The sequence below is a fragment of the Micropterus salmoides genome, unplaced genomic scaffold (genome assembly GCF_014851395.1).
Source record: "Micropterus salmoides isolate LMB-PRFRI ecotype aquatic unplaced genomic scaffold, ASM1485139v1 Ms_hic_scaffold_14, whole genome shotgun sequence".
Taxonomy (NCBI): Eukaryota; Metazoa; Chordata; class Actinopteri; order Centrarchiformes; family Centrarchidae; genus Micropterus; species Micropterus salmoides.
Genome location: NW_024040485.1, coordinates 29,304,295 through 29,332,262, shown reverse-complemented (window position 1 = coordinate 29,332,262; position 27,968 = coordinate 29,304,295). Strand labels below are relative to the sequence as shown.

Sequence of the window (27,968 nt, the reverse complement as noted above, 5' to 3'; positions counted from 1 at the left end):
GTATTTTAAATTTTCAGTTATTTTGTTTTTTTTTCTTCCCTCTTTCTCTTTGGGTTGGAGGTCGGATAACTCCATTAAAAAAAAAACAAAAAAAACAACCAAACAAAATAAAAACGGATCTTTATTTAAGGGAATCATGAACAGTTATTATTTTGTTATCAAGTGTTTGAGAGAGATTTTTGTCTATAGTGGAGCTCAGGACGTGTTTGGAAGCATGATTCATTCGTTTTATTAGTTACTTCATGTTTTTATTATCACAAATGATCATTTAGAAGCAGTGTTGGGCAAGTTACTCCCAAAATCTAATTTATTATAGATTACTAGTTACTGTCGTTTAAGAGTAATTAGTTATATTACAATATTAGTTACTTTCACTGCTGTTTAATGGGTGCGTTATTCAGATAATAAGATGTTCCTGCATATGTGGGTTCTTGTGATGTGCAGATCTCAGTTATATCCTCAGATCGAGTGGGGCTTTGTCTTAAAAATTAACATTATGATTAATAGCAGGGGGCTTGTGGACGGGTGAAATAGGATGAATCATCTCCCCATTAAAGGTGCAGCAGCATAACTTAATTTATTATTTAAATCTCCGACACTCTGGATCGGTCAGGATGAACTGACAGCAGCCTCTCTGATCATGAAAGTAAATCGTTAAAGAAAACACATTTAGATTTCTATTTATGCACGATAAAGATACAGAATAATAGAAATGCAAGACAAAAATAACATTCTTAATATTTACATCTAGCAACTGCTATATATGTCAAAGGTCGCACACCTCTGGAGCAACGTGGGGTTAAGCGTCTTGCTGAGGGACACACTGTGTCACAGTGTACAGCAAAAGCAATACTGTAATTGCATTTCTCATGCAAAGCTTTACTCCCAACACTGTTTAGAAGTCAGATTGCCACACTAGGAAAAACTACCGGATAAAACCAAGTACAGATCCAGCAAAGTGTCCGAAGTGTCTGTTGAGCTTCAGTAATATTAAGCTTCATAGGGGAGAGCAGGTGGTTTTGAGCCTGTGGGGAAGTTGAGCCAACCTTTGTTTCTCAGCAACCGTAGGCACAACTGGTCATGTGATGACACATTTTTGAAGAGTCATTTATTTTACTCACCCTGCGATGGAGAGAGACTCAAAGAATAAGTGATAAAGCACACACGTCCAAAGTGATATTTTTTTTTAGGTTCAATTCGTTCATGATTCTCATGTCTAAACAATTACAGACAATTGTAATTGTCTTGCTATTTCTTTATTTCTTTTCTTTTCTTTTTTTTTTTTTTACCAGGAACCAAGAGTTTTTGGAGATGAACAGAAACTACCAGGTGGCAGGGACACCATATCTCCGGAAAACAAAGTTTCCATTATCTCTGGAAAAACAACATTTGTTATTTTAAGACTCTGACGTCAATAACAACAAATTAAATCAAGTGGAAACGGAGTAAATAAAACATATGAATGCGTGGCCTCTTAGGGCTTCTGTACTTTACCATCATGTCACAGCGACCTTTCTTTTCTGTGGAGAGACCAGACTCTTTTTTGTGTTACATTTTTAAAATGTATTTCAGTAATGCGAAATGTGTAAAATAATATTTCACAGAAAGACAGTTGTTACTGTCAATAAATTAACCTTTACTTTGTTACGGAACGGAGGAAGCGAGTCGGAGATAACTCTCACAACTTCCCTTTGTGCCATATATGATCTTTGGCAAGTCTGCCGTCACATGAGGAAGCGCTATTGGCTGAGAGGCAATTACATCAGGAGCAAGAACGCTCTCCTATTGGTCCATTCCTTTGGCTAGCTATGCTTACGTCATTATCGCCGGTCCTCAGTGTTGTTTACATCTGCGCGTTCACTCGTCGCCAGGTGTGCTTTTAGCCGCCAGTTAGCTGAAGGTTAAAGATGTAGCTGCTTTGCGGATTGTTTTTCCACAGACACAGTCACATCTCTGTGCAGTTATTTATCAGCGAGTTGTTCAGGTGTTTAAATGTAAATGTAAAGGGGGCAAATAGCGGGGATGAAAACCCCCTCAGTGGCGGTTCCGTTTCGGTTTTCATTCCTTCCTCGGATGCTCCTCCTGGCTTTGACTCTCTGCTGTCACCTGATTACAAGAGGAAATTTGTCACCGCGACGGAGTGAATAATATCTTTTTTGTGCGGCTTGTAACAAACTGAACGAACACACACGATTTTTTTTTTTAAGTGTCTGGAAAGAAAGCAACGTGGGAAAAGAGGAAGCGAAAATTAGTCATTCGTCATTTAGCTGCAGTTGTGCCTCTCCCGAAGTGGAAAGAATCGTTTAGCACATTTGGTCAAATAAGTCCAGCCCTCTAAGTCCAGCTGATGAAGACGCCTGTTGGGATTTTCGTTTAAAACTGTTTTAGTTTCCCTACAAGTCGTAATGTCGGACACAGAGAGGTCTCTGCCGGTCCTCCGCAGGCTCAGCTATGCGGTGGGACACTTTCTGAACGACCTGTGCGCCTCGATGTGGTTCACATACCTGCTGGTTTTCTACCACTCTGTGCTGGGTTTCCAGAACACAAATGCAGGTTAGTCCTTCTGTCTGTTTCTAATTATGCTTCTATAGTAAAAAATAGTAGTAGTAAAAAAATACTCGTAAGTAAAAGTACTATCACCACATTGTAAAAATACTCCCCTTTGAAAATGTTACTAGAGCAAAATATTAATACCACACTGTAAAAATGATCTTGTCACAATTAAAAGTCCTGCAGTAAAAATGTTACTTAAATAAAAGTACTAATACTGCACTGTAAAAATAATATTGTCACAATTAAAAGTACCGCATTGCAAATGTTACTTAAATAAAAATACTAATACCTAATATAAAAATACTAATAATAATATATAAAAATTTTTTTGCCACAATTAAAAAAAATGTTACATAAGTACTAATACCGCACTGTAAAAATACATTGTCACAAATAAAAGTACCAGATTGAAAATGTTACGATACTGATACCGCTCTGTAAAATACTCTTTCACACGTAAAAGTACAGCATGGAAAAAGTATAATCACAGTGTTTCCCCTACATGCATTCAGGAGCGGCGGCGCGCCGCTACTATCATTTCCCACGATTATTAAACTTTGCAATACAAATGTTTTCACTCGCACACTGTGCAAGCACGGCAACACTCAATGCTCGGCTCGCTTCCTCTCCTCGTTCTATGCAGAATATACGTGACCGATGCTGTTATAAGAGCAGCGTAACTCTTTTTTTATTAATGTCTACAGATAAATGTCAGAAGCTGTAAAATGGCAAACATGAATAGTCGTATCTATAATGATTCTGAGGTCATATTAACAGGGTTTTAGGGGGTGATGCTTAAAACATACTGTGCCATCAATGTAAAATCACTGTGGAGCAACAGAGCCAACCAAATTACTTTCTCCAGATCTAAAGGTTGTTGTCCCTCCAGTAGACTGATCTTTGGGTGTTGTTTATTTATTATCTGCTCTAGCTTTTCCAGCTATTTTGTTCAGAGATATGGTGAAAATAACGGCCCAATATGATGTGAAATTACATATTTTTCATTGGAAAACACGTGAGCACTTACACTGAAGTTATAACAATTTCCTGTTTCATGGTGAATCATCGATATTCAACGCCATGCCACGGACACGCCGTTCAACAAAAACTCACAGAAAGCGCAACTTTTCAACATCCGAGCCTTTAGACTGTACCTCGAAAATTTGAAATCGATCGGATTGATTCTCTAGGAGGAGTTTGTTAAAGTACATAAGCTGTAAATCGGCAAAAAACGACCATTAAATCCAAATTGGCCGACTTCCTGTTGGGTTGGGGGCATTGCTCCCAGAGGCTTTTTTTGTAGGTCTGTACATGATACATCTACCACAAAAAGTTCGGACATTTCAGAGAAATGATGCCCAGGGGCTGCTCTTTAGGGGGTGCTAGCGAGCCATTGTGCCACGCCCATTCACGAAAACCACATGACACGTAAATTTTCTTGGGATTTGTGCAGAGTTTGGTGAGTATTAGAGTGTGTGTGTGTGTGTGTGTGTGTGTGTGTGTGTGTGTGTGTGTTTAGGCCACAAAAAATACGATTTATTATCAGAAGAAAAATAATTCCTTCTATTTCAGTGTTTCATCTTTGGGCCCTAAGGTGGCCAGGTATTCCTAACTGTCTGTGGATATTTAAACTGAATCTATAAATTAATGTATTATTATTGTATATCACAGAATCATGATTGTCTACCCTGTAGGTGTGTTGCTGCTGGTTGGGCAGATAGCTGATGGTATCTGCACTCCTCTCATTGGGTACGAGTCTGACCGAACCCCTGGCTGTGGCAACTACGGCAAGAGGAAGACATGGCATTTAGTTGGTAAGTCAGATAAAGCAGATTGAGATAGTGTTACACAGTATGAACAACGACAGTGGCTTATATTTCGATAACTTGGCATGTAAATAGAAGTAGCAGTCTGCGAATGTTCTACTAGCTTCCAGCCCAACAGTGGGTGGTAAAAGGTCAATCAGTTGTTTTCTGTCAGTCAGCTGTTTCCTCTCATAGGTGAAAATGTCAGAGGGGCATACAAAGAATCCATAGTGTAAGGACTTGACAAATGTAGCCATACACATTATAAACCGTCTGCAGGGTCGTATTGTGTTAAGGCAGAAGCTTTGGAAAAGGGTAACATAACAGCTGAACATTGCTGAGCTGAAAAAAGCCTTTTATATGATTAATTAATTAATTAAATTTAATTAAAAAGCGACTTACAATTGCTATTTATGTCAGAGGTTGCACGCCTCTGGAGCAACTAGGGGTTAAGCGTCTCAAACCAAGCTGGTTAGAGCGGAGGCCCGGAGAGATCAGTTAATGGTGTTGTATCATAAAGTTTAGGGATGCGCCGAATGTTCGGCCACTGAAATTTATCGGCCGAAAATAGCAAAAAAAAAAGCACTTTCGGTGTTCGGCCTAATAAGTCAAAAGACACAATAAATTTTACCGTACAATTACATTTACATGTTTGCTGTGTGAAAGCATTTTTAAAGTGTCTGAGAAAGACGCAAAAATGTCCGTTTGCAGACGCTGTTCTGCTGAATTGTCTCCCAGCGCATCCACTACATCTGACAAGATGGAGGCAACAAACGGTCTGACCCGCTTTGAGTGTTTCTGTCACTCGTTTCTAAGAAGGCGATTAAGATAGCCGCACCTAAATTTGGAGTGCACACGTATTCAAGTCTTTATGGTAACTGAAACGGCCCAGAGCGAGCTGACAGGCAGGTTAGAGACTTTATCCTCTCAGTTTGTCTCTTTACAAAGACAAGTGTTGCAGTATGAGAGTCCTGCCTGAAGAGAGGCTGTGAAGTCTTCATGTTACGCCGTACGAGAACCACATACAACATTATTTATCAAACTGGGTTGGACTTGATGGATTTAGCGTGAGGAGGAAACACATGTGACAACGTCCGATTTTCAAAATAAGGCGTCTGTACAGGATGGAAATAAAATTAATTGGATTATATTCACAGAAAGTATAAAACATGTTACATGTGTCTATTAAAAGTAAATGGACATATGTAATTTACTTTAACGGACCGTCTCGGGCCCCGGACCCCCCTGCCATAGTCTCTCCACATCCTGTGGGAAACACTGAGTTAAAAGCACTTTTTGACTATTAAATTTATGCAACGGTAAAAAAAAGCCAAAATAAATGTAAAAAATGTAAAAACCTTGTTTGGTATTCGGGAAAGTTTTTTTATTATATTCAGTTTTGGCTTCAGCCACGAATTTTCATTTCTGTGCATCCCTAATAAAGTTGTTACTGCGATGTAGAGACAGTGCACAGTTAAAATATTACGTATGAAAGATCAGTGTGTTACTAACTTACCGCTCTGAAACGTCTTGCTCCAGTCTAGGTTGCGAAGCTGGTTCGGGTTTTTCTGCCTGTGTTTAGGGATCATGTACGGCTGAACCGAAGCCGTGTTTACCGGCTGAAGCAGTTTTGTTTTGGATCACACTACCTTGCTTGTCAGGACCCGCCCTAGTCTGCTTCTGATTGGGTAATAGCCCTTACCTAGCTACTGCGCATGTGCAACTTCCAACAAAGATCTTGTAGAAGTGAGGTGCGTCACTCGGTAGCTAAAACAAAGCGTGGAACGCATAGGGTGAAAAGAGGAGCTGCAGAAATGTGCAGGATGACAGAAATATGGTGTTTTTTAAAAAAATAAACCATGTAAACTGGCGGTTTTGTAGACTTTTTTTGTGTTTTGTGTGCAGTGGGTTGGAAGTGGCGAAGAAGTCCTTATGTTATGGCGTGTTCCAAATTTCTCAAAGCAAAATTTATGTTAAATATTGTGAATTTTGTTGATAATTGATGTTGAGCTGATTTTTACAAACCGTATACTGAAAGTATAGCCGTTTGCTTCTCTGTGTGTTGCCCAGGTACGCTGAGCGTGATGGTGTCCTTTGCCTTCATCTTCAACCAGTGTCCGCACTGTGACTCCCTCACCCCACAGTGGGCCAGCTTGCTCTACTTTGTCCCGTTCATCATCGTCTTTCAGTTCGGCTGGGCCGCCACCCAGATCTCCCACCTGTCTCTCATTCCAGAGCTCGTCACCTGTGAGCACGCTAAAGTAGAGCTCACTGCGTACAGGTACGTTTTATACACAAATGATACAGTACAAAGGAAGGTAATCTACAGATCCTGAATACTCAGTTTACTCCTTGTGTGCATGTGCAGGTATGCGTGCACAGTGATAGCCAACATCACGGTGTATGCAGTGGCTTACCTGCTGTTCCACGTCCAGGCTGGAGAACACAATGACCCGCTTAGCGATGCACTTGGACCCGCAGATATTCACATCTTCAGGGTGAGGAGGCACTTTACAATGTTCGAGAGTGGGTGGGGCTGCTAAAGATGACCATGAGACGTTGACAGTGAACAGTACCATGACGGCTGTCGCGATTATTATCCATTTATGTTTTGTTTGGCTTAACATTCACACAGTTTCTCTTGACTGTCCCTCAGTATTACAACATTATACATAGAGGTTAGAGGTGTTTATAAGCGGAAGTGTTCTCAGAAGAGTTTTCTGGAGCTTCTTGAAGTTAGAGAGGGACGCCACTGCTCTGATGGCGTGTGTTAGCTCGTTCCACCATTGTGGTGAGAACAGCAGGGACTGGGATTGCTTTGTATGAAGGGATGGCAGAGCAGACCAGACGCGCTGCTGCGTTCTGAACCATTTGTAAGGGTTTCACCGCACAAGCTGGAAGACCTGCTAGGAGGGCATTGCGATAGTTGAGACGAGAGATAACCATGGCCTGTACCAGAAGCTGGGTGGCGTTCTGAGTGAGGTAGGGTCTGATTTCTCTGATGTGTGACAGCAGCAACATGGTCTGAAAAGGACAGCTGGTCATCAATCATGACACCCAAGTTTCTCACCACCCTAGTTGAAATGATGGTTGATTGAAGAGTTAGTTTGTAGTTTGATGCTATGGTGGATAGATTGCTTGGCTGGAGAGGTTTAGTTGAAGGTGGAAGCCTTCATCCATGCAGAGACAGTCCGTGATCCGCGCTGAGACGGTGGGGTCGTCTGGCGGGAAGGATAGGTAGAGTTGCGTGTCGTCTGCGTAGCAGTGGTAAGAGAAGCCATGCGAGCGAATGATTGGCCTCAGTGAGGTGGTGTAAATAGAGAAGAGAAGGGGCTCTTGAACCGAGCCTTGGGGTACCCCTGTGGAGAGGCAGCGGGAGGAGGATAATTGTCCTTGCCACAAAACATTGTAGGAACGCCCCGGGAGATAGGATTCAAGCGATGTGCAAAAGTATTCTTTATAATTACTTTATTTAACAAGGAAGAAAAAAAGCCAACAGGAGCTAAAAGTGCACATGAGTTTACAAAGGTTTGAAATAATTTCACTTTGTTCTTGCCCGCCATGTACCGGCTTGAAAAGAATTTGTCCCGATGCCAGACTTATTTGCCGACCCCTGCAATAGGTATTTGAATATTTTTTTTGTTTCCTACATGCACCTTGACCTGACAGAATCTGGCGTTGATTGTGCTGGGCATCGGCGCTCTCTTCTCCCTCTTCTTCCACCTGGGAACTACTGAGTGGACACCTGGAACAGGAGGGGAGGCTGCAGAAGAGGAGGGGAGGAGGAGCCAGAGGAGCATGGAGGAGGAAGAGGAGGACGGGGAGCGAAGGCCCCTGCTTTCTCGCCTTAAGACCTCGTCTCCTCTGCAGTGGAAATGTTGGCTGCAGCAGCCTTCTTTTTACCAGGTAGGAAGAATCTTCTCTGATCTAAACTTCACTTGAAGCTACTCAGCTAGGAGTTGCTCTGTGTTTGGACAGAAGAAGCTTTTTGTGCATGCAGCAGTTCCTGTTGCAACAGCTTGACAGTTGCCAAATTTTGTGTTTTGTCAAACGTCCTGAAGCTAAAGCATAGAACAGTATTCAAAGTCTTCACTCTGACAGGTCTGTGCATTCCTGTGTACCTCTGTAGGTGGCCTTACTCTACATGTCCACCAGGTTAATAGTCAATCTGTCTCAGACCTACATCGCTATGTACCTCATCAACACTCTGGGGCTGCCCAAGGTAACACAAACTCATAAGAATCATTCTTTTTCAAATGTATATTATCAGTTCATGGTGACCAAACCGCCGCCACTACGCTTCTGTATCACAGATACGTTCTCCGGTCCTTCCTCATTGTTCATTCTGTTTCTCTTTCTCCCTCCAACAGAAGTACATCGCAACAATCCCTTTAGTGATGTTCGTTAGTGGCTTCCTGTCCTCCTTCATCATGAAGCCTCTCAGTAAACTCATTGGAAAATGTGTAAGTAAAACCTCAGCCTGGCCCAGACCTCTGAATTGGTACCGCGTCTTGCACTGCTCGTGATAACATAATGAGATCATCGTACAACATGATGACACGAAAGACAGAAGCCTTAGAATTCTGCTGCAAAATGAACGTTCTGCCTATTGTAATTTTTAATTTAGATTAATGTAAACAGGATCATAAAGTTAAAGTCAAAGGCCCTGAAAACCTATTCAGCCAAATCTAGTCAGCTTCTTGCAACGAGCGATGGGTTCAACACACCGCAGTTTCAAGTGCGAGGGGCTCAGTTGAAAAATGGTGATGCCACATACTTCCACAGGGCAGTCAGGATTTTTGTTCGCTCATGTTCCAATTCTGCTGTCAATCAAAGGTGATAAAACTTCACCCAACCAGTCCTGATGAAGCAGATTTGTTTTGATCTAAATACTTAAGGTTGTTTTGTAAAAATCTATAATAAAATGTCATTGCTGCTTATTTAGTCATGAATATTAAATCTTAATTAAATTAAATTAATTAAATTTGGAGCCAAGTTTTTAGGGGCTTTAAATTTATTCCATTTATTTAACATTTCCATGTTTCCATAGCTCCCTACTAGGGCTGAACAATTGCAATGTCATAAAACGAGATTTTCTAATCACAAAGGCTGCGATTACACTCTGGTCACATGACATCCAAGAGTAAAGCAGTCTGCAGACGAAGCATCAACTTTGCACGTTACGGCGTACCTTGACTTGTTGTTGTACAACGACCTGAAGTTTGACAGAAGCTGACACGACAGAAACTTTAGTGTCGCACAGGGGATGAAAGTAGCAGCGTCGGGCCTCTTGCCGCTTTGGCGGACAGGAAAAAACGCACAGCAGAAAGACACGTATAGTAAGCCAAGCGTATTGTGGCGATCGGCGCCTGCGTCACACACACAGCCTCCAGTCAGCTCAGGAAAAATCTGTGAAACGGCGTTTCAAACCAAACGCAGAAGTCCGAAAGAGGCTCAGTCTGTCCCGAGTTACATGGCTGGGTCATGACCAAAGGAACTAGATTGCTTGTACAAGCTGCTGAAATGGGTTTTCTTAGCAGGGTGGCTGGCGTCTCCCTTACAGATAGGGTGAGAAGCCACGTCTGTTAGGTGATTCAGGCACCTAGTAAGGACGCTCCCTGGGCGCCTCACTAGGGAGGCGCATCCAGCTAGGAGAAGGCTGCTGGAAAGACCCAGGACTAGTTGGAGAGATTACATTTCTACACTGGCCTGGAAACACCCCCTGTCAGAGCTGGTTAATGTGGCTCGGAGGAAAGGGATGGTTGGGGTCCCCTGCTGGAGCTGCTGTCCCCGCGACCCGACCCCTGATAAGCGGTTTAAGCTGGATGGATGGATAAAAACATGCTGCAAATTATGGAAATTAGTATGTCTCACATTTTTTCAATACATCTTGACTTTCGGAGTTGTCAAATGTTTGAAACAATCCTGCGCAGCCACCACCAGAATCTACAAATTGTGTAATACTAATAAATTATAGTGTAGCGTAATCTTAGGGGGCTTTCACAACTGAAAGTCGGCACCAAGGTCCGAACCAAAGTTCATGTTTTGATATTTTGATACATTCGGTTAGTTTTGGTTTGGTTTCACACTGCAATTCAAAACTAAAGGACTTTACATCGTCATCATCTATGTGGGCTGCGTCTCCCTCTACTTGACTTTGATTGGTTTATTAAACAGTTCAGCGGGGAGCTTTGACAACAATGAATGAATAAACCATTAACATATGCATATTTGCCACCACTATATTGTTATTATGGCATTACTTCCTGCAGCACCAACTATACTGTAGGCTCGTTCAAATTTGCAATTAAACGCCCTCGTTGTGCGGACGTTACGACGTCACCGACAGGACAGGAGGAGAAGACAGCAAGCGATCTTTCTGCACCTCCGTTTGAGGAGAGACCAAAGAGATGGGTGGCAATGTGCTTCCCTCTGTTTGAAAAGATGAGCTGTCACGGGAGATTTATAATTGCGTCCTCATTTCAATGCATTTCTCCGTGCATTTGTTTGTTTTTGGTTTACATGACAACCGCTGAACTTCCTATAAATAGTTTGAAAGTCCCAACCATCCAAACAATGCTTTCACACCAGAAACAAACCGAACCATGGTTCAGTTTGATCCGAGACTACCTCTGGTCGTCTGACCAGATTTTATCTGTTTGGTCCGGGGGAGGTTTCACACCTGCAATTTTGGTTCGGGTCAAACTGAAAAGTCAGAAAGTCCGGACCAAATGAGGCAGGTGTGAAAGCCCTCTTAATCTGCACCTGTGCTGAAACACCGGGTTTAAACAGAATAAATAGACAATTTCAAATGTTGAGGGCCGCACCTCCTCATCAGATTCAGATACACCGTCACTGAATGTTAAGTAATACTTGAGTGTCCTGAATCTGAGTTTAACTTGTGTTTCTACACTTAAGAGGAGGAGGAAGTATTTAAGCCAGAACTGAATATGAACCAGCACCTCACCTCGCTGTCTCTCTCTCTCGATTGGTCCAGCTCACCTACTTTGTGGGCCTGCTGCTGATCATGGCCTTCTCCTACTGGGTGCTGTTGGATGATAGGATGGATCAGCGGGTGTACGGGGCTGCTGTGCTGCTGGGGGTGGGGTCAGCAACCATCCTGGTCATATCGCTGGCCATGACCGCCGAGCTCATCGCCGATCAGACGGTAAGGTGTGTGTGTGTGAGAGCGAGAGCGAGAGCGAGAGAGAGAGAGAGAGAGAGAGAGAGAGAGAGAGAGAGAGAGAGGCAGGTGTGATCCAACCTTCATGGAAAGCGTCCTTTAACATCCCCCGCTGTCTTCATCGTCCTCTCTCTGCAGCAAAGTGGAGCGTTTGTGTATGGAGCCATGAGTTTCACGGATAAGCTGGCTAATGGAGGAGCTGTGATGATCATTCAGGCCCTGCATCCCTGCCAGTTAGTGTACACACACACACACACACACACACACTCGGTTAATTGTTATACATACTCTATCTACAATATGTATGTTTAGTTAAGTCAATTTTATTTATTTTATTTTTTATTGTGGACCATATACAAAAAAAATAAAATCAGAAAAAATAAGTCAGAGATCAAAGCGCAGACCTCCTGATTAGTAAGCAACGTGCTGGTTTTGATGCAGTAACAATAAAAGGGGAACCAACAGAAATGTCCATAAAGGGGAAAAATGATCTTTACAAATGAATGGACCGTAGCTTTCAACCAGACAAAGAGAAAGTTTGAATCCCAAATATCACATTAACCCAGAGTGCTCGTGTGTCTGTCGGCTGCCTGTTCCCATTTCTTTTCTCATCCCCCTCCGTCATAGCGACGCCACACACAACTGCCGCAACGTAATTTTCAATGCGACACACACACCCTCCACGCACAGACAGCTGTTTCTTAAGTTAAAACGTTTCAACCTTCCTCAGAATGTAAAGACAGATGAGCTGTATGAAAACCTTCCAGCTGTGTTTTCCTCTGCCGTTGTTGCTGCAGCGGTCTGTGTGACGGCGGGAGCAGAGGGCTCTGTGAGCGGCCAGCCGGCCGGACTCACACGCTCCTCGCGCGAGTTTTGTTCCGCCATCACTTCTTATAAAACTGTCAATATTTGAAATCTACACAGCTGATTTCTCACCTCAAAACTCCTCAGAAGTGGATTTAGTGATGAAATCACATTTGAAAACTGTAAAATATAAAACTTCCTGTTGCCTCTGTCTGGTGCAGCAATGATGACGCAGTGAGTAGTGACGATTCTCTCTGACCAATCAGCAGTCTGCTGTGTTTTCACATCACATTTTAGAATCGCCTCAGCTCGCTTCGAACCTCGACGGAGGTGATACGAAAAAAAGTACCTGAAAGCATCTACAGGTGCAACTTTTCCGCAATGGAAAACCAAACAAAGGCGAGTAGAGTCGAGGTGAGTCAATCTGGTGGCGTGCAGTGGAAAAGGGGCTAAAGATCCTGTAATCCAAGAAATACTAACATAGACAAGCTGTATACATTTTATTTTATTTTACTCATGAACGTTGTTATGTCCCCGCTCGCTACAGGTAGGGGAGACATAAACATAAACCAGATGTTTTTGGTATGGGGGAAAGGTTATTTATTAAACAGAGGTAAGCAACAAAAGTCAAAACAGAAATTGGGCAAGTGGGTGCTGCGTAAAACAAAGAACTAAATATAACCAAAAGAGATCCCTCCTAAACGAGGGATTACTAAACTACCGTGAAAAAGAAGAAACAAAAAGCTCTCCAGTCGTCGTAGAAAACAGAAACACAAGGAGCGCAGCGTCAGGGGAATCAGTGCTAACCTGGAGCCTTAGCCCAATTCTGCAGACCAATCCCCAGCCGGAAACAGAGACATACACAGAACAAACGTGTGTAAATAGAGGCCTACGCATGCAAGGATGTGAGCGACTTTGACAAGGGCCGAATGTGATGGGTAGACGACAGAACATCTCCAAAACGCTCTGCACCTATCAGAAGGTTTGATACAGTGGGCATCAGAACTGGACCACGAAGCAATGGAAGAAGGCGGCCTGGTCTGATGAATAAAGTTTTCTTTTACATCCAATGGATGGCGCTTACCTGGGGACCACATGGCACCAGGATGCACTATGGGTAGAAGGCAAGCTGACGGAGGCAGTGTGATGTTTTGGACGATGCTCCGCTAGGAAACCTTTGGTCCTGACATTCATGTGGATGTTACTTTTATTGTTGCAGACGACGCACACCCCATAACTCTGCCACAAAGCAACAACTTGGCCTCCAAATTCCCCAGATCTCAATCCAATCGAGCATCTGCGGGATGTGCCGGACAAACCAGTCCGATCCACGAAGGCCCCGCCTCGCAGCTTACAAGACTTAAAAGATCTGCTGCTAAAGTCTTTGTGCCACAGCACACCTTCAGAGGACTGGTGGACTCCATGCCTCGACGGGTCGGGGTTGTTTTGGGGGCAAAAAGGGGGACCTACACAATATTAGGCAGGTGGTCATAATGTTATGGCTGATCAGTTGAACAAGGAACTTTAACAGGAGCTCCAGCTAGTTTCAGTGTTCTGCTCTCAGACTGTAACATACTCTTAAGATCCTCTGCTGTCCCTCTATCTGTTCCTCAGTACTGCCATGTGCTGTCCCGCCTGTGTGTGGTTCTACCATTACGTCATGGTCATAGTAACGGGAGGCGTGGCAGTCATCGCAACTTTGGCGCTCTGCTCCATCCTCATCTGGCCAATCAAGATTAGACCACGTGAGTCGGACCGCTATACGTATACACTGCGTAGCTTATTTCCTCACTCATTAAAGCAGTTCTTATCATGTCTTATTACTGGTTCACATCTTACCCACTCCGTGTTTCTGTGTGTAGGTGGTCTGCCAGTCATCTCTGAGGATGAAGCCAGGATCAACTAACAGCCCCGCCCCCCCTTCCCCCTCTTCACTACAACAGCAGTACAACACAAACTCTGAACTGGTTTCAGCTGGACAAGAAGAGCTTTCACTTTTGTTTTTTGTTTTTTGTAAGATTCCTCCTTCGTTTTTCAGGGTAAAGCAGCAGGGGAATTCCTACCTGGCTGCTCGCCTGGTGCTCTTAACCCAGCGCATTCTGGTGGAGGAGTTAAAAGGGAAACCAAGAAGGGACTTTTTATTTTATGACAGTTTGAGCTAAATGTTTTTGTTTTCTCGTCATTTTCCCAAAAAAAGATCTTTCCATTCATTGTGCCTGGGGATTATTAAAGTCAGGATATATAGGTTAATTATTGTTGTTGTAAAGTCCTAACTGCAGCGCTTTATGGATGGATTTTCACCCACTTTCAGAACTTATCAGGGTCAAAGCCACAGCTGAATGCACAGGTGACAGTGTTTGTAAAGATGGCTGTTTAAATTCTGATGAAAAATACAGAGCGTGATGTCTCCTACCTCCTCGCTGTTTAGCTTATGAGTTTAAGCTGCTGATTTAACAAAACAGTATTAACAGTTCAAACAACAGCACAGATAAAGGACCCTTTAGATCATAAATTTTAAAGTTTAGGAGTGTACAGCAAAGATTCAAGGATTAAGGCTAAAATAAATCTTACTAAAACAGTGTCCATGAGCAATAAACAAAAATAGCATTATTATTATTAGTAGCGATCAAGATGCTGTAAAGGACAGATTCTTCACATAATTAATGAAGGGAAAAACAGATTCTATTGTATTTTTGAAGTGATCCATTTGAAGAGAACTATTTTGACTTCTGATCATTTTAACTTGTGCAGAAGCATCTTGGCGTCAATTCGTGCCACCCCATGATAATTACGTGTCTGATCACCTCTTCTCATTGCCTTTGTATGAAATTGCGCAGCCTAAAAAAGTCACCTTGTATTCAATGACGAGTATTAGGGCCACATGAAAGGAAATAAATTAAAGATTTTTTCATTTATTTTGCATTTTGAGAATAAAGCATAAAACATTTTCGACTTCATCCTGTCATTTCGATGTTGTTCTCGACATTTTGACTTTTTTTTTTTTAAATGTTATTCAAACTTTGTTCTTGTAGTTCTGACTTTATTCTTGACACTTCGATTTTATTCTCAAAATTTTCTAAATGAAACGCAAACTGAATTCTTATTATTTCGACTTTATTTTCGAAAAGAGACTCAAATTTTATTCTTAACATTTTCCCTTTATTCTCAAAATGAAACTTGAACTTTATTCTCGTTATTTCGACTTTATTCTCTACATTTCAACTTTTTTTCAAAATGATACTCAAACTTAATTCTTGACATTTCGACTTTATTCTCAAAATTATAATCAAACTTTATTCTCATTATTTTGACTTTATTCTCAAAAAGGTAATCAAACTGAATTCTTATTATTTCGACTTTATTTTCGAAAAGATACTCAAATTTTATTCTTAACATTTCGACTTTAATCTCAAAATGATCATCAAACTTTATTCTCGTTATTTCGACTTTATTCTCAAAATGATAATCAAACTTTATTCTCGTTATTTTGACTTTATTCTCTACATTTCAACTTTTTTTCGAAATGATACTCAAACTTAATTCTTGACATTTTGACTTAATTCTCAAAAAGGTACTCGATCTTTGTTTTCGTCATTTCAACTTTTTTTTCGAAATAGAATACTTTATTCTCAACATTTAGACTTTATTCTCAACATTTAGACTTTATTCTCTAAATGCAAAATAAACAAAAAAATCTTCATCCTCAATTTCCCCCCGTTAACGTGGCCCTAATACTCGTACATAAATACATCGTAGCATTCTGTCTGAACACCGTAATGAAAATACAGGAAAAATGATTCTAATTTAAATCAACCATGATAAGGAGGAGGTTGGAGTTGGCGAGGGAGCTGTACATTACTAATGAGCTGGTGATTGTGATTGTGAATGAAGCAGCTGATGCCATTACAGTCTATTTGGCTTTGGCGCCATGTATGATTGGTCAATCCATTGCTAAAATTGGGACACATTCACACAAATCTTAATATCTGGTGTATTTTACACATTTTCAGTACTAGAATCCTTATTTTATTTCCACCGAACCCGACCAAGACACGATAGCTTCACGTTCTGGGGTTTGAAGAATAATAGACCATCACACTACAGAGCTGTGAACTTTAGATTCTTTAGGTATGATCTGATTTTGTTTGATTTTTACACTGGTATGCCTTTAACTGGAAAATGGAAAATGATGAGAAAACAGGGTTCAGGTCACAGTAGTCTAAACTTTTTGTCATTGCATGTGTGCTATTCTAGGCAATGCAGAACATGAGGGGAAATAGTGGGAACAGACTGACATGTAGAGTTCCCGGTAAAGGGAAATGTTTGGTGCCAAATAAGATGATGAAGGGAACCAGATACAGTGTGTGGTGCATTCAAGTGCTCAGACACGCCAAAGAAGAAGCACGGACCATTTATATCTGCTGTCCTGTCAGTACTTAGTTATGCTGATGTGACACGCTGATAAATTCCAGAAATCTTTCCTGGGTTTCAAAGTGTAGTGCTTCATTTAATGGTCATTCCACTACATTTTCATCTCTACTGAATGACACACTACATTTACAGACTGTCGATATACACATGAAAACTGCCTCTGAAATCCAAACTGCAAAGAAAAATTAAGGAAAATCAAGCTGCGACGCACAGACGGCACCTAAAAAAGAACTTACCTTGAATGTTACGGCAAGAGCAAACACAACCTGTGAAATCAGAGAAGCTTTACAGCGTTCACTCTGCTGCTGAGGTCAATTTAAAACCTTGGCGTGAGGGAAACTGGGATAACTTTGTTGTGTTTGTGCCTCATTGTTGTGGATCATTTAAATTGAACACTCTTATTTTGTTTTTTTCACTCATGGAACAATAATTATTACGAGAGATTTTCTGTTTTAATCATCTGTCATTGTACATAGTTTTACCTCTTTGTAATCACAGACCAAATAGAATAGAAAAAAAATATTTTTACAATCAAAATAAACTTGAAAAGCAGAATTGTATTTCATATGAAATGACTTGCAAAGGGATCAGTGCTGTAAAATGTGTGTACTTATAATGTGTGAATACCAATAAAAGGGAATCATACTGGTAAACCGTCAACGCAGCAACTGATGCTTGACTGGGAGCTGTGGGAAAATGCGTGAATTCAGTTCCAGTGCTGTAGAGTTTTTTGTGCCCAGTTCAACCTACGGAGTCCCTGAAGTCCCATAAGTATTTCATATCTTGTGGGAACAAGATAAGGATTTAAAAATAAAGATAATGATAATTATTTTGTTCCCACAAGATAAAAAAAAATGGGGGCTCCGTATCAACCAAAGCTCTATCGATGCTTCTGTTTTATGCCTTTTTTGTGATTTCTATGATCGTTTGTGTGATAGTTTTGTTTTATAGACAGACACTCGCTAAACACATTTGATGAGGTGCATCTAGAAATGCATCCGTGTTTGACTTCAATTTTGAATTATTAGTAATTCACTCAGCTTTATGGGAAAGTGAAGCACAAACCATCCACATCGTGAGAAGAAAAAGTAACTGAATTGAGGAAAAGATTAAATAATTTTAAGCAAACGTCGATGTGATGTGATGATTGACAGCTGCTAAATAGATCTCGAGATGAGGTTGTCTTTTTCATTTGCTGTTTCTAAGATAAAAAATGTAACTTTTAATCTCATTAAAAAATTAAAGCTGCAGCAGCATTGGACGGGCCCTCGCACTCTTGTCTGACGCGCTTCTGGGAGTGCCGAAGGACTTAAATGCCACTTCCTGTGTCCCCTATGTGGCGCTAGAGAGCACCCTGTAGTTAAATGTTATGAGAATTTCATGTAAATCTCAAGCCGATAGTCACACAGAGCCTGTTGCCAGCAGGTGGCTCTATGACTATAATTTAATATTTTCATACGGATGTGTTCAGGGTGGGACTCACAGACACGCCCTTCGACGAAAACTCAAAAGTTTTTTCAACTTTTCATCACCAATTTCTTTTCATTCCACAGCGAAAATTTTGAAGTTGATCGGATTAATTTTCTAGGAGTTCGTTAAAGGACGGAGCCAAAAATCACCATTAAATTAGAAATGGACGAGTTTCTGTTGTGTTTGGGGCGTCGCTCCAAGAGGCATTTTTTTGAACGTCTGGACATGATACATGTGCCCCAGAAATTTTGGTCACCGCCTGAAACTTGTGGCAGGGGCTGCTCTTTAGGGGGCTTGTACAATTTCAACCTGTCTGATGTGTGAGCAGAGTTTTGTGAGTTTTTGAGCATGTTTTACTTAAAACAAAACTTCCAAACCAACAGAGTGAATCAATCTGAGAAGGGAACAACACTCTTGGGTTGAGCTGCTTGACATGCAACCTTTGATGAGGGCTCAGCTAAAACTAGCCTATTATTTAAATGTAGGATCAACTTCAATCAACCAAATCGGTTTGTCTTGCAGACTCAGTTTGTATGAAAATATGCTGATTGCCCTGTCAACCTCTTTGCCAGTTAAACATAGCAGAAGATTGTCCTCTTTCATTTCTGAATGAACTCTGTTGTTTGGCTCCAAAGTCATGGTTTAGGTCTGATTAGCTTTTTTTTAATCAGTAGCTATTGATCCCCAAGTTACAAAATGATGGTTAATCATTTAACTACTGATTGTCCATAAGGTAGAGTTGTTTTTTTGCAGGGATTGTTTAATTTGGTTCCATTTTCAGCTTGTAAATATTTTTCTTACGACTTAAAAGTGTTTTCATATTTTCACATTTATTTGCTTTAATTACATTTTCTGTGGGTCAATCGACTGAATCCCAGTGAGCTGCAGTGTCTCAGCACATGCAGCCTAATCTCAGGGTCGGCACTATCTTTCTTACCACTGGAACATGTTGTCTTTAAGAGGTCCTCTGGAGGACACTCAATCTAAATCTATGGTAAAGGCATTCAGCCCTAGTTCAGCCAGGTACATGTTGTAAAACAATGAGATGCCCTGGACAGATCTCTTACATTTCCCGAGGACCCGATCAACCTGAGGCCCTCAGTGAGTAACATTAATTACATGATTGTGTTTGGAGATGGAATTCCTATTACAGCTGTAAGTAGCTTCTGCCATTATTGTGTCACAGGCTAAGATGCAAAAATATTTGTGGCGGCCCACAAATAAATCAATGTGTGGGATAATTATCAACGCTGACCACCACATATGGATTTTTTTTTGTTTTTTTACTAGGCGTATTTAAAATCGTATTTGATTGAGGAGCATATACTCCTGCAGCACCTCCTCTCGCTCGCTCCAGGGGCCTTTCCGAAACTAGACCCTCGCACCTTCCCCTCCGACACGGAGTGAACTCTTGTTACCGCTGCTCTCACTGCTATAACATGCGTATCAAATAAACAAGAGTTCTGTTAAGATTCAGGATTGATGTTTTTTGCAACAAAAAAAGAAGAAAAGAAGAAAGAAGAAAAAAGAAAAGCCTATACATTTGAACCTGTTTATCTTAGCTTAAATGAAAAATATTACATTCACAAATACATTTCAATATAAATCATAGCCTAAATTATATTGAAGCATTATATAGTCTAAGGAATTTAAAACAGTTAAAATGTATAAAGACTTACGCTAACTATTTTTCTTTAATACCTTTGTTGCTTGTTACATGATCCCCCTGTGTATCTAGTTGCTCTGTCTATCAGACAAGATCATTTCTTCTTAAACACAACGTTGTTAACCTGTGAATGGTGACATGAAATGTTAGTGTAGTTTCAGAATTTAAAAATCCTACATGTTAACCGGTAATTTCTGAGTAACTTGCCCAACACTGTCTGTGAAGGTTAAAGTCAACTGGACTTGGTTGAAGATACTAGAAAGTCCAGTTCCCCTTGACTTTAACCTTCTTTGGATTTCCCAACACCAAAGATCTGTCATTTCCCGCCATGACACTGTGGGCCTTCCTGAAACTAGACCCTCCCCACTTCCACTCCGTCGTGGAGTCAAAGTCACCCTCACAACCGCACAGAGTTCCCTAAATAAACATGTAGGGTATAAATACAGCGGCCACCTTTCAGCTAAACTTCCCTCTCACTAGTGGAAATAGGACCTGACGTTACTGCTGCTCTCTCACTCACTGCCATCATACCTTTATTTTTTTTAAATTAAGATTCAGGATTGACGTCCAGGAAAAGTGTTTTTCAACGACGACACTGAAACTATTTGTCATTTATTTTATGATATGTACCAAGTTATTTTTTTGGTTTATTTTGGTTAAATTTAGAATATTTCTTTAACACTCGACAGCTGAAGGAGACTTTTTCACCAACTCTCCTGGTTCCGCTATACATTTAGGCAACGAAAAAGAGACATTAGTCTTTTTTGATATGATTGATGTTGACTGTAATAGACCAGGTTATATATTTTGAACCTCTCTTGAAACCTCTATTCCATTCACAAACACAAATGGTCTAAAAAGAAACCACAAATATTTCAAAATAGAAAAACATTATACTGAAGCATAATGTGTTCTGGAAAATAGTAAAGCTATTCGAATTGTTGAAATGTGTTAAGATTTAACAATTTTTTTCTTTAATGGCTTTATTGCTTGTTACATGATACCTCGTTTTATGTACTTTTTGTGTTGGCTGAAAATGTTTGTATGAGAATAATATGTATTGTCTATCAGACAAGCTTTTTGTTTATCATTAAACACAATATAACCTTTAGGCTAACCTGTGTATGGTGATATAGAAAAGTTTCGGAATTTAAAAATCCTACATGCTTACAGGCGTAGACGCACGGAGCTTGAAAGAAGGGCCCTCCATCGTGCAGCAAAGGTTGTTACACACCTTCAACAAGCCAGCATCAGTGCTCACTCAGCATTGGAGGGTTTTATAACTGACTACCACTCAGTGCTGACTGGTTTCGGATGGCACTTGATGTCGCGCAAGGGAGGAGCAAGTGTGATGTGTGAGGTTGAATCAGTTTTCGATGCTATGGTTGAAATGGGTTCCCTGCAAAATGGAAGCTTTAGTCTAAAACTGTTGAACCAGCTTAAGGCCCCGTCCACATTTCTAGTTAAAAACAGAGTTTTAAAACAAATTCGATCTCCATCCACACCAGCGTTTTAGCTGCGTATCAGAGTTGATCTCCGTCTATATTAAAACGACTAAAAACGCACTTCTAGTGGCCGTTCACGTACGCTGGGCATGAAGCAGATGGTCTACTCCGTAGTTCCAGAAGATTTGGCGAAAATAATACAGACGAAGAATCAGATTTTACAGCTGTGGCGGCAGAAAACAGACTGGGAGTCGTCGCAAAGTAAATATGGACGACATGCAGAGTACAAGTGTAGGCTGTTAAGTGTTGTTTGCACGGTACAAAATATTTTAATAAGTCAAAAACTCTGTCAGCAGCATCGTGTTTCTGCTTTGCATGACTTATGAGACCCAATCAGAGAGCCAAACGTGAGCGTCTGCGTCATCGTTTCTAAAGTCCTCCGTTTTTGCCCGTCTTCACTAAAACGCTCTCCGAAGTTTTAAATCGGAGTCGGCAGCGTTTTCAAACTTTTAGTCTGGACGGTAGCAAAGGTCAAAAGGTTTTAAAACGAAAACGCTGCAGTGTGGACGGAGCCTAAGACAGTTCCAGCCTTGAATTCCTTTGGAACCCCACTGGGTGCCTCAATGGCAGCTATGTACACGCTACGGTGAGATCTGTTAATGTCAACAGCAAGTACTTTAGCCTGTGACTCTACTGGCTGAAGATGACAAGAAGTGGTTGTTCACTGGATGCAAAAGACAGTATAAAACTGGTGCTTAAGAGGCCGGCAGAGTTCCTTGACGGCTTTGCCTTGTACTACAAAAACAACTTAAAACAAATGAATAGATGACTTATTATTTATATTGTGTAAATAAACACAAACAGGATACAGCATCTCTGCTCTTCAGGTGTGAATTTGATATTTAAACTGTCACGTTCCATCATCCAAACCAGAGAATCAAGCATGTAAACATCAGAGGTCAGTGGCTCATTCTGAGAGGGGTTCGGGGTCAAAGTCAACTGTTTGGCCCTGAACAGCAGCAAAGGAACAGTGTGTAAATCTGGATTTTCATGAACTTTTCACATTCCTTGTTCCTGCAGTCTTCTCTCTTCCTGTCAGGGAGCGCTGGCGTTCATTTTCTCCTGGCAGCTGTCCCAGAAGTTTAGCAGTCTGTTGTTCTTGTTGCTGCAGAAGTCGGTAAAATCCCTGAGCAGGCGGTCGGCGAGCTTCTCGTCGCCCAGCACGCCCGTCCTCCAGGCCTTGGTCAGCATGGTGTTGTAGGCCCAGTAGTAACCGACCCTCTCCTCGGTGCCGAACGGCCCCTGGCTGTTGGAGGTGGTGGAGTTTCTGCGTCGGCGCCCGCTCGAGTACTTCCTCTTGGAGTACGGCAGTTGCAGGAACACGGTGCCTGACAAAAGAGAAGCAGATTGAAGCTCGTCAGCTTCCAGAAAACAGACGGACGTGTGCAGATTGTGTGTTTTTTTAATGTTGTGATGTGACAAACCTGTTACGTGGATGTACTGGGGCTTGTTCTCAGACGGGAAATTAAAAGCAGAGGCAGAATACTTGTCATGCACGAAGCCGAATCTGGTAGAAAGAGCATTTACACATTTTCACATAATTTAAACTCAGAAATTCAGACAAAATATTTTGTAAAGACAACTTGAAATTCACTTTAATTCTAATGTAAGGATAACTATGGAGTTGTATTTTGTGCCTCATTTCTGAGCGTGCAACTTTGAGCACGGGAAAATGTTTTTTTGCAAGGACATAAATCCAATTTTTTAAAAAAGAAAAACATCACCACTCAAAGAAATGTAGGACATAGGACACGTACATTTTCTCAGGACCTAAAATTTTGTGCAAAGTTTCATGAGTTTTGGAGCATGTTTTGGCCGCAGAAGAAAGAAAGAGCGAGCTTGTTTCATGCCCGGGCCCTAACTATAACTTATGTGCTTGCAAACAAAATGTTTATCTCTGCACAAAATGTCACATCGAGCCCTGAGGACTGAGGCACACATATAACTCAGATATAACAGATTACTGTACATTAGGAAAACCACAAAACAACAACAACCTATAGAGTATGGCCTCCTGAAAGAGCTGCATCCTCTCCCAGTACGTCTCTGGTTCAAAACCTGTTGGATGAATTAAAAACGGACTGAGTTAGACTGAGCTACTCATCACACACAGACACAGACTTCAGTCAGACGGCTTCTGTACCTTCGAACAGGTTGTCGCTGCCGTTCTTCAGCAGACAGTGGACGTTCAGAGGGATGAAGAGTTGGGCTCTCAGCGGATCTCCGTACAGGTAAGACGTCAGCGCGAAAGGAACCTCCAGCACAGGGACCAGCAGGAAGCCGCAGGAGGCTGCTTTCCTGTGCCATCCTTGAACCTGACAGATAATAGGTGGTTAAAAAATGGCAGCTCAGTGTTAAACCTGACCTCTCTGTAGTTTGTTCCTTCCTTGTGTACAAAGGTGAAAGCAGCCACACGACAGGCTTCCTGATTCTGTTCACAAAATGTCAAAACCCTCCAGTAGCTCATATGTTTGAATTTAGCTGTAAAAGATCGTGACCTCAGAAGTTCATTCTGTGATCTGAGCGGTTTCTCAATATTAAGCTTTAATATTTTCACATCCTAGATAACAAAACCGATCTACAAATAGAGCCGCAAGTGTTCCAACCTTTTTCCTCCAAAACGATTTTGAAATAGATTCACACACAAGGTTCAGCACTGTTATGAAACGCATCCTGCGAGTTGTGAAAGGATCAAACAGTTTCTGATTCATAATCTGATGATTCTGATTTTGTTATGCCACGCCCATTTCTCACATTTGAAGCGCCCCCTAATGGTCGATTTAAATGAAGCTTTCAGTGTATGTATCAACTCCTTATGCAGACATATCCTGTAGGTTTTGTGTTGATATATAGCCAGATTTGCTTTATATCACTTGCATTTTATTTACATTATAGCGCCCCCTAGTTGTAGATTTGAATTAAACGTTCAGGGTATGTTTCAGGCACTTAATAATAATACATTTAATTAGTAATGCACTCTATATTTAAGCAAATCGGAGGGTACGTGTGGAAGTCTGTGGGGTGAGGAGTTCCTTGAGGTGGGGGGGGGGGGGGCTTCACCATGGATGCACTGGTGGGTAAGGAGGGAGACCTTGTACTCAATCCTGAGTGAGACAGGAAGCCGGTGGACTGATTTGAGGATGGTGGTGATGTAGTCGTGGATCCTTGCTGCGCTGGTCTGGATGTACTGCAGCTTCTGAAGGCTTTTCTCAAGGATCCCGGTGAGGAGTTGCAGTAGTCCAGCCTGGAGGAGACAAAAGCGTGGACAAGCTTTTTGGCATCTGTAAGAGTGAGTGTGGGACGGAGTTTGGCGATGTTCCTGAGGTGGAAGAAGGAGGTCTTGCAGAGATGTTTGATGTGAGCCTCAATGGTCAGATGAGAGTCCCTTTTAACACCCAGGTTGGTGGCTGATGTTTAAAGTGGAATATATTGCTGGTAATGTCAGACTGAACCTGGTGTGGAGCGCCACCATCCACGCCTTTATTCTTCTCCAGGCAGGTGGTCAGAGTGGATGATGGCGGGGCAGCAGAGGGGGTTGGGTTTGTCCTTAGGCAGAGTTGGGTGTCATCAGCATAGCAGTGGAATGAAATTCCATGCCGGTTGGCCAAGGGGGAGCATGAGCATCTCCTGAGACCTTTGAGATGATTGGACAAATGTTTGCTGATTTTTGTCTATTTATGCCATGAGCCACGCCCCTTTGGAGGTTTAGCAAGAGAACTAAATGAAATATCAACAAGCTTTATGTACCTTTTGATAAACTTGATCCAACAATGATCCACCATAAATTTGGTAGCAATTTGAGTTACGGTCTAGGAGATTTAGACTTTTCTAGGCCGACCTTAATGGTCCCTGAGGCTTTTTTGTAGAGCACATTGAGCTGCACTTGTGTGAGAAAGTTAAGTCAATCGGACTTATGTTGTGAGGGGCTTGGCTTTTCAAAGTTTGCATTCTTAAGCCTTACAGCCCCACCATGTGATTGGGTAACATTTCTATGGAAGCACAATGCACACCATTTCCAGTTATTCCTCTAAGTTTTGTTTTATATAAATATTAATTCACAATTAGAGATGTCACGAGAACCGATACTTCGGTCCCATGTCGACACCAAAATTCTGAAAACATGACCGTACTCGTTTTTCAAAGTACCGAAGATCCAACACGTGGAAGATGGAGACCAGTGGAGCTGCAGCGAGTATGGAAACCCGGGGTAAAGTTTAATATTTAACATTTGTTGTTTTTTGTGTCTGTTAGCTTCAGTAGTTCTGTATCAAAGCCTCGATTTCTCCCAGTTTTGGCATCTGTTAGAGAGCTGATTTTGGCAGATGTTTCACAGTTTTGATCAAATCCAAATCACCACAATGCAGTTTACAGTGAAAAGAACTGAATGTTACTGTAGGCGGAGTTAGGACAACACGATCCACTTCAATCGTCAATTACGTTTTGTTTTTTTTAACAGAGAAATCTCAAACTACTGCCAGTATAGATAGTGACCACCCTTAAACATTTCACAACTTTGAGTTTGTAAAAAAAAAAAGTTAAGCAACTGATTAAATTAATGAATTATGCACATTGCAAGGCTGTAATTTCAATAGCTTGCTTTTTATGAATATATTGACGTTAAATTAGCTCTAATCTGTTCTGCTTTCACAGTTGTTCTTTGTAATGTTGAAATGTTTTTATTAAAGGAGTGTTTGTAGAAGTACATGGGATTTATTGTTATCCTTTTGTTATTACTGTGGTATCGAATTTGGTATCGAGAATCGTGGAATTTAACTGGTATAGACTACTAAATTTCTGCTATGTTGACTTCCCTATTCACAGTTAGTGTATATTAGCATCATGTATTTATCACAGTTAAAAAAAAACAGGAACTGCAGTCTGTGCTAAAGCTCATACATCCTGTCTTTTATCTCCTGTGGGACAAATCACACCCTTTAAACATCTCTTACAGCAGCTTCCTGTCTTTCAGTTCTTTCTTGAGCATATTTTCCACTTTCTTCCCCGTAGACTGAATTGTTTTTATAATATTCAAGACATTGTGAAAGAATCTGGAAAGATTAAAGTGTTGCTTTCTTCTATAAGTTGTTTGTGGTTTATTTTACAGTGTTTAGGATCATTCTCCATTGTTTTATACAACCTTTTTAAACTTTAGGTTCCTCATTGATTCCTTGACATTTACTTTTCAATATTTTATACTTCTTAGAAGCCAATTTTCATTTCCTCAATACTTTGTGTCACTGGCTGCTGCACAACCAAAAATAGTTCCAATGTTACTTCCTTGTTTTAAAAAGCATTTGTGTTTACTGAGAATGTCAGGTGTGTCTAAAAGTACTTTATTTCTTCAGTAAGGGACCTGGAAGTATTAGTGGAAGTCAGTATAAGAGCTGGTTAAAATTACTAAGAGTTAGGGAAAGGACCGTCCCACAAATTCCAGTGATGGAGAACTAAGTTTGGGTAGACATCACTCTGTCGGGTGTTTCAAAAATTTTAATATTCAAAACCAAAGTGATTATTGTTCCGCTTCCCTTTGACTTCCAAATCAGAGGTTTCGATAACATACTGTAGACTAGTTTCAAACCTAGTCTGATCACTCGTAGCTGCTAGTTGTGTCTGGCTGACTGTGTATTGCAAGCCAAGCAAATCAAAAATACATGACTACTTAACAACGTGTGATCTACACTCACCGGTCACTTTATTAGGTACACCTGTTCAATTGCTTGTTAACACAAATAGCAAGTCAGCCAATCACATGGCAGCAACTCGAAATTTAAGATTTGAAATCGGGGAGCCACCAATTGTTTCCTGTATTGTGAAAGTAACGGAATATAGAGCAGAAACACAGAGACAGCTCACCCGGGAAGCGTCACCAACGTGTTGTTGTGTATTTGCTTGAATTATAAAATGTATAATCCATGCTGGTTTCATCTTCTCCGCCTTCGAGTTCATCCAGTTTTATTCCCTTTTATTTTTCTGTGCAAAACACAGCACACAAAGTTGCGACCAGCTGAGGAGGACGACAGCCATGTTTGTATGTGTCTGAAGTCACGTTTAATCACACGAGTTTCTGTGAGATCCAAAGCCAATGGAATCGCCACTCTGAAATCGTTTAGTATAAACGCCAAGTGTGTGGTCCTGAGTTTGGAATGAATCGTCTGGTGTGTGTCTTCTTACAATTAAAATATTACAAATCGGTTAAATCTATCGTTATGTCTGTGGTATCCCACATTTTTAAAATAAGTTAAGATTTTAAAATCCTCGAGTGTGCGCCAGGCATTCGATTAAAAATGGAGCCAATAGGTTTCACCATCACAGTGTATCTGTAAATTTGAGTGGGAGAACTGAGGAAACATTTTAAACTACACTGTCTTTAACATCTACAGGGAGATTTGAGAGGGGGGCTAAACCTGCATTCATAAAATACTTATTAAAAAGCATCTATTGTTTTGTGTTTACACTTACTTTTGCTTTTATTAACCTTTAAAAGATCAGAAAGGCTAGAGAAGGTGTCACCGCCCCTGATGAAGACGTAACCAATTTCCAAAATGTCCTGG

General features: G+C 41.1%; 2 protein-coding genes across 10 annotated transcripts in view; one reads left to right on the top strand and one right to left on the bottom strand.

Annotated features, from left to right (window-relative positions):
• The first annotated feature begins 1,837 nt into the window (after positions 1-1,837).
• On the top strand, positions 1,838-17,436 carry LOC119902603 (major facilitator superfamily domain-containing protein 12-like). The gene is made up of 11 exons (XM_038718915.1): positions 1,838-2,553; positions 4,248-4,367; positions 6,429-6,639; positions 6,727-6,856; positions 8,028-8,264; positions 8,488-8,580; positions 8,729-8,821; positions 11,356-11,526; positions 11,680-11,774; positions 13,960-14,090; positions 14,208-17,436. The coding sequence occupies exons 1-11, from the start codon at positions 2,406-2,408 to the stop codon at positions 14,249-14,251; spliced, it is 1,473 nt and encodes a 490-aa protein (XP_038574843.1). The 5' UTR covers positions 1,838-2,405; the 3' UTR covers positions 14,252-17,436.
• A 4,739-nt stretch (positions 17,437-22,175) lies between these two features.
• Positions 22,176-27,968, bottom strand: part of depdc5 (DEP domain containing 5, GATOR1 subcomplex subunit) — a 40,624-nt gene continuing 34,831 nt past the window's right edge. For all 9 annotated transcript variants that reach the window (XM_038718910.1, XM_038718911.1, XM_038718905.1 and 6 more), the window contains 4 exons: positions 23,561-23,732; positions 23,415-23,475; positions 22,842-22,924; positions 22,176-22,745 (listed from right to left, as the gene is read on the bottom strand). In XM_038718910.1, coding sequence (XP_038574838.1) covers positions 22,453-22,745; positions 22,842-22,924; positions 23,415-23,475; positions 23,561-23,732 — 609 coding nt within the window. In that variant the 3' untranslated portion in view covers positions 22,176-22,452. The remainder of the gene's footprint in view (positions 22,746-22,841; positions 22,925-23,414; positions 23,476-23,560; positions 23,733-27,968) is intronic.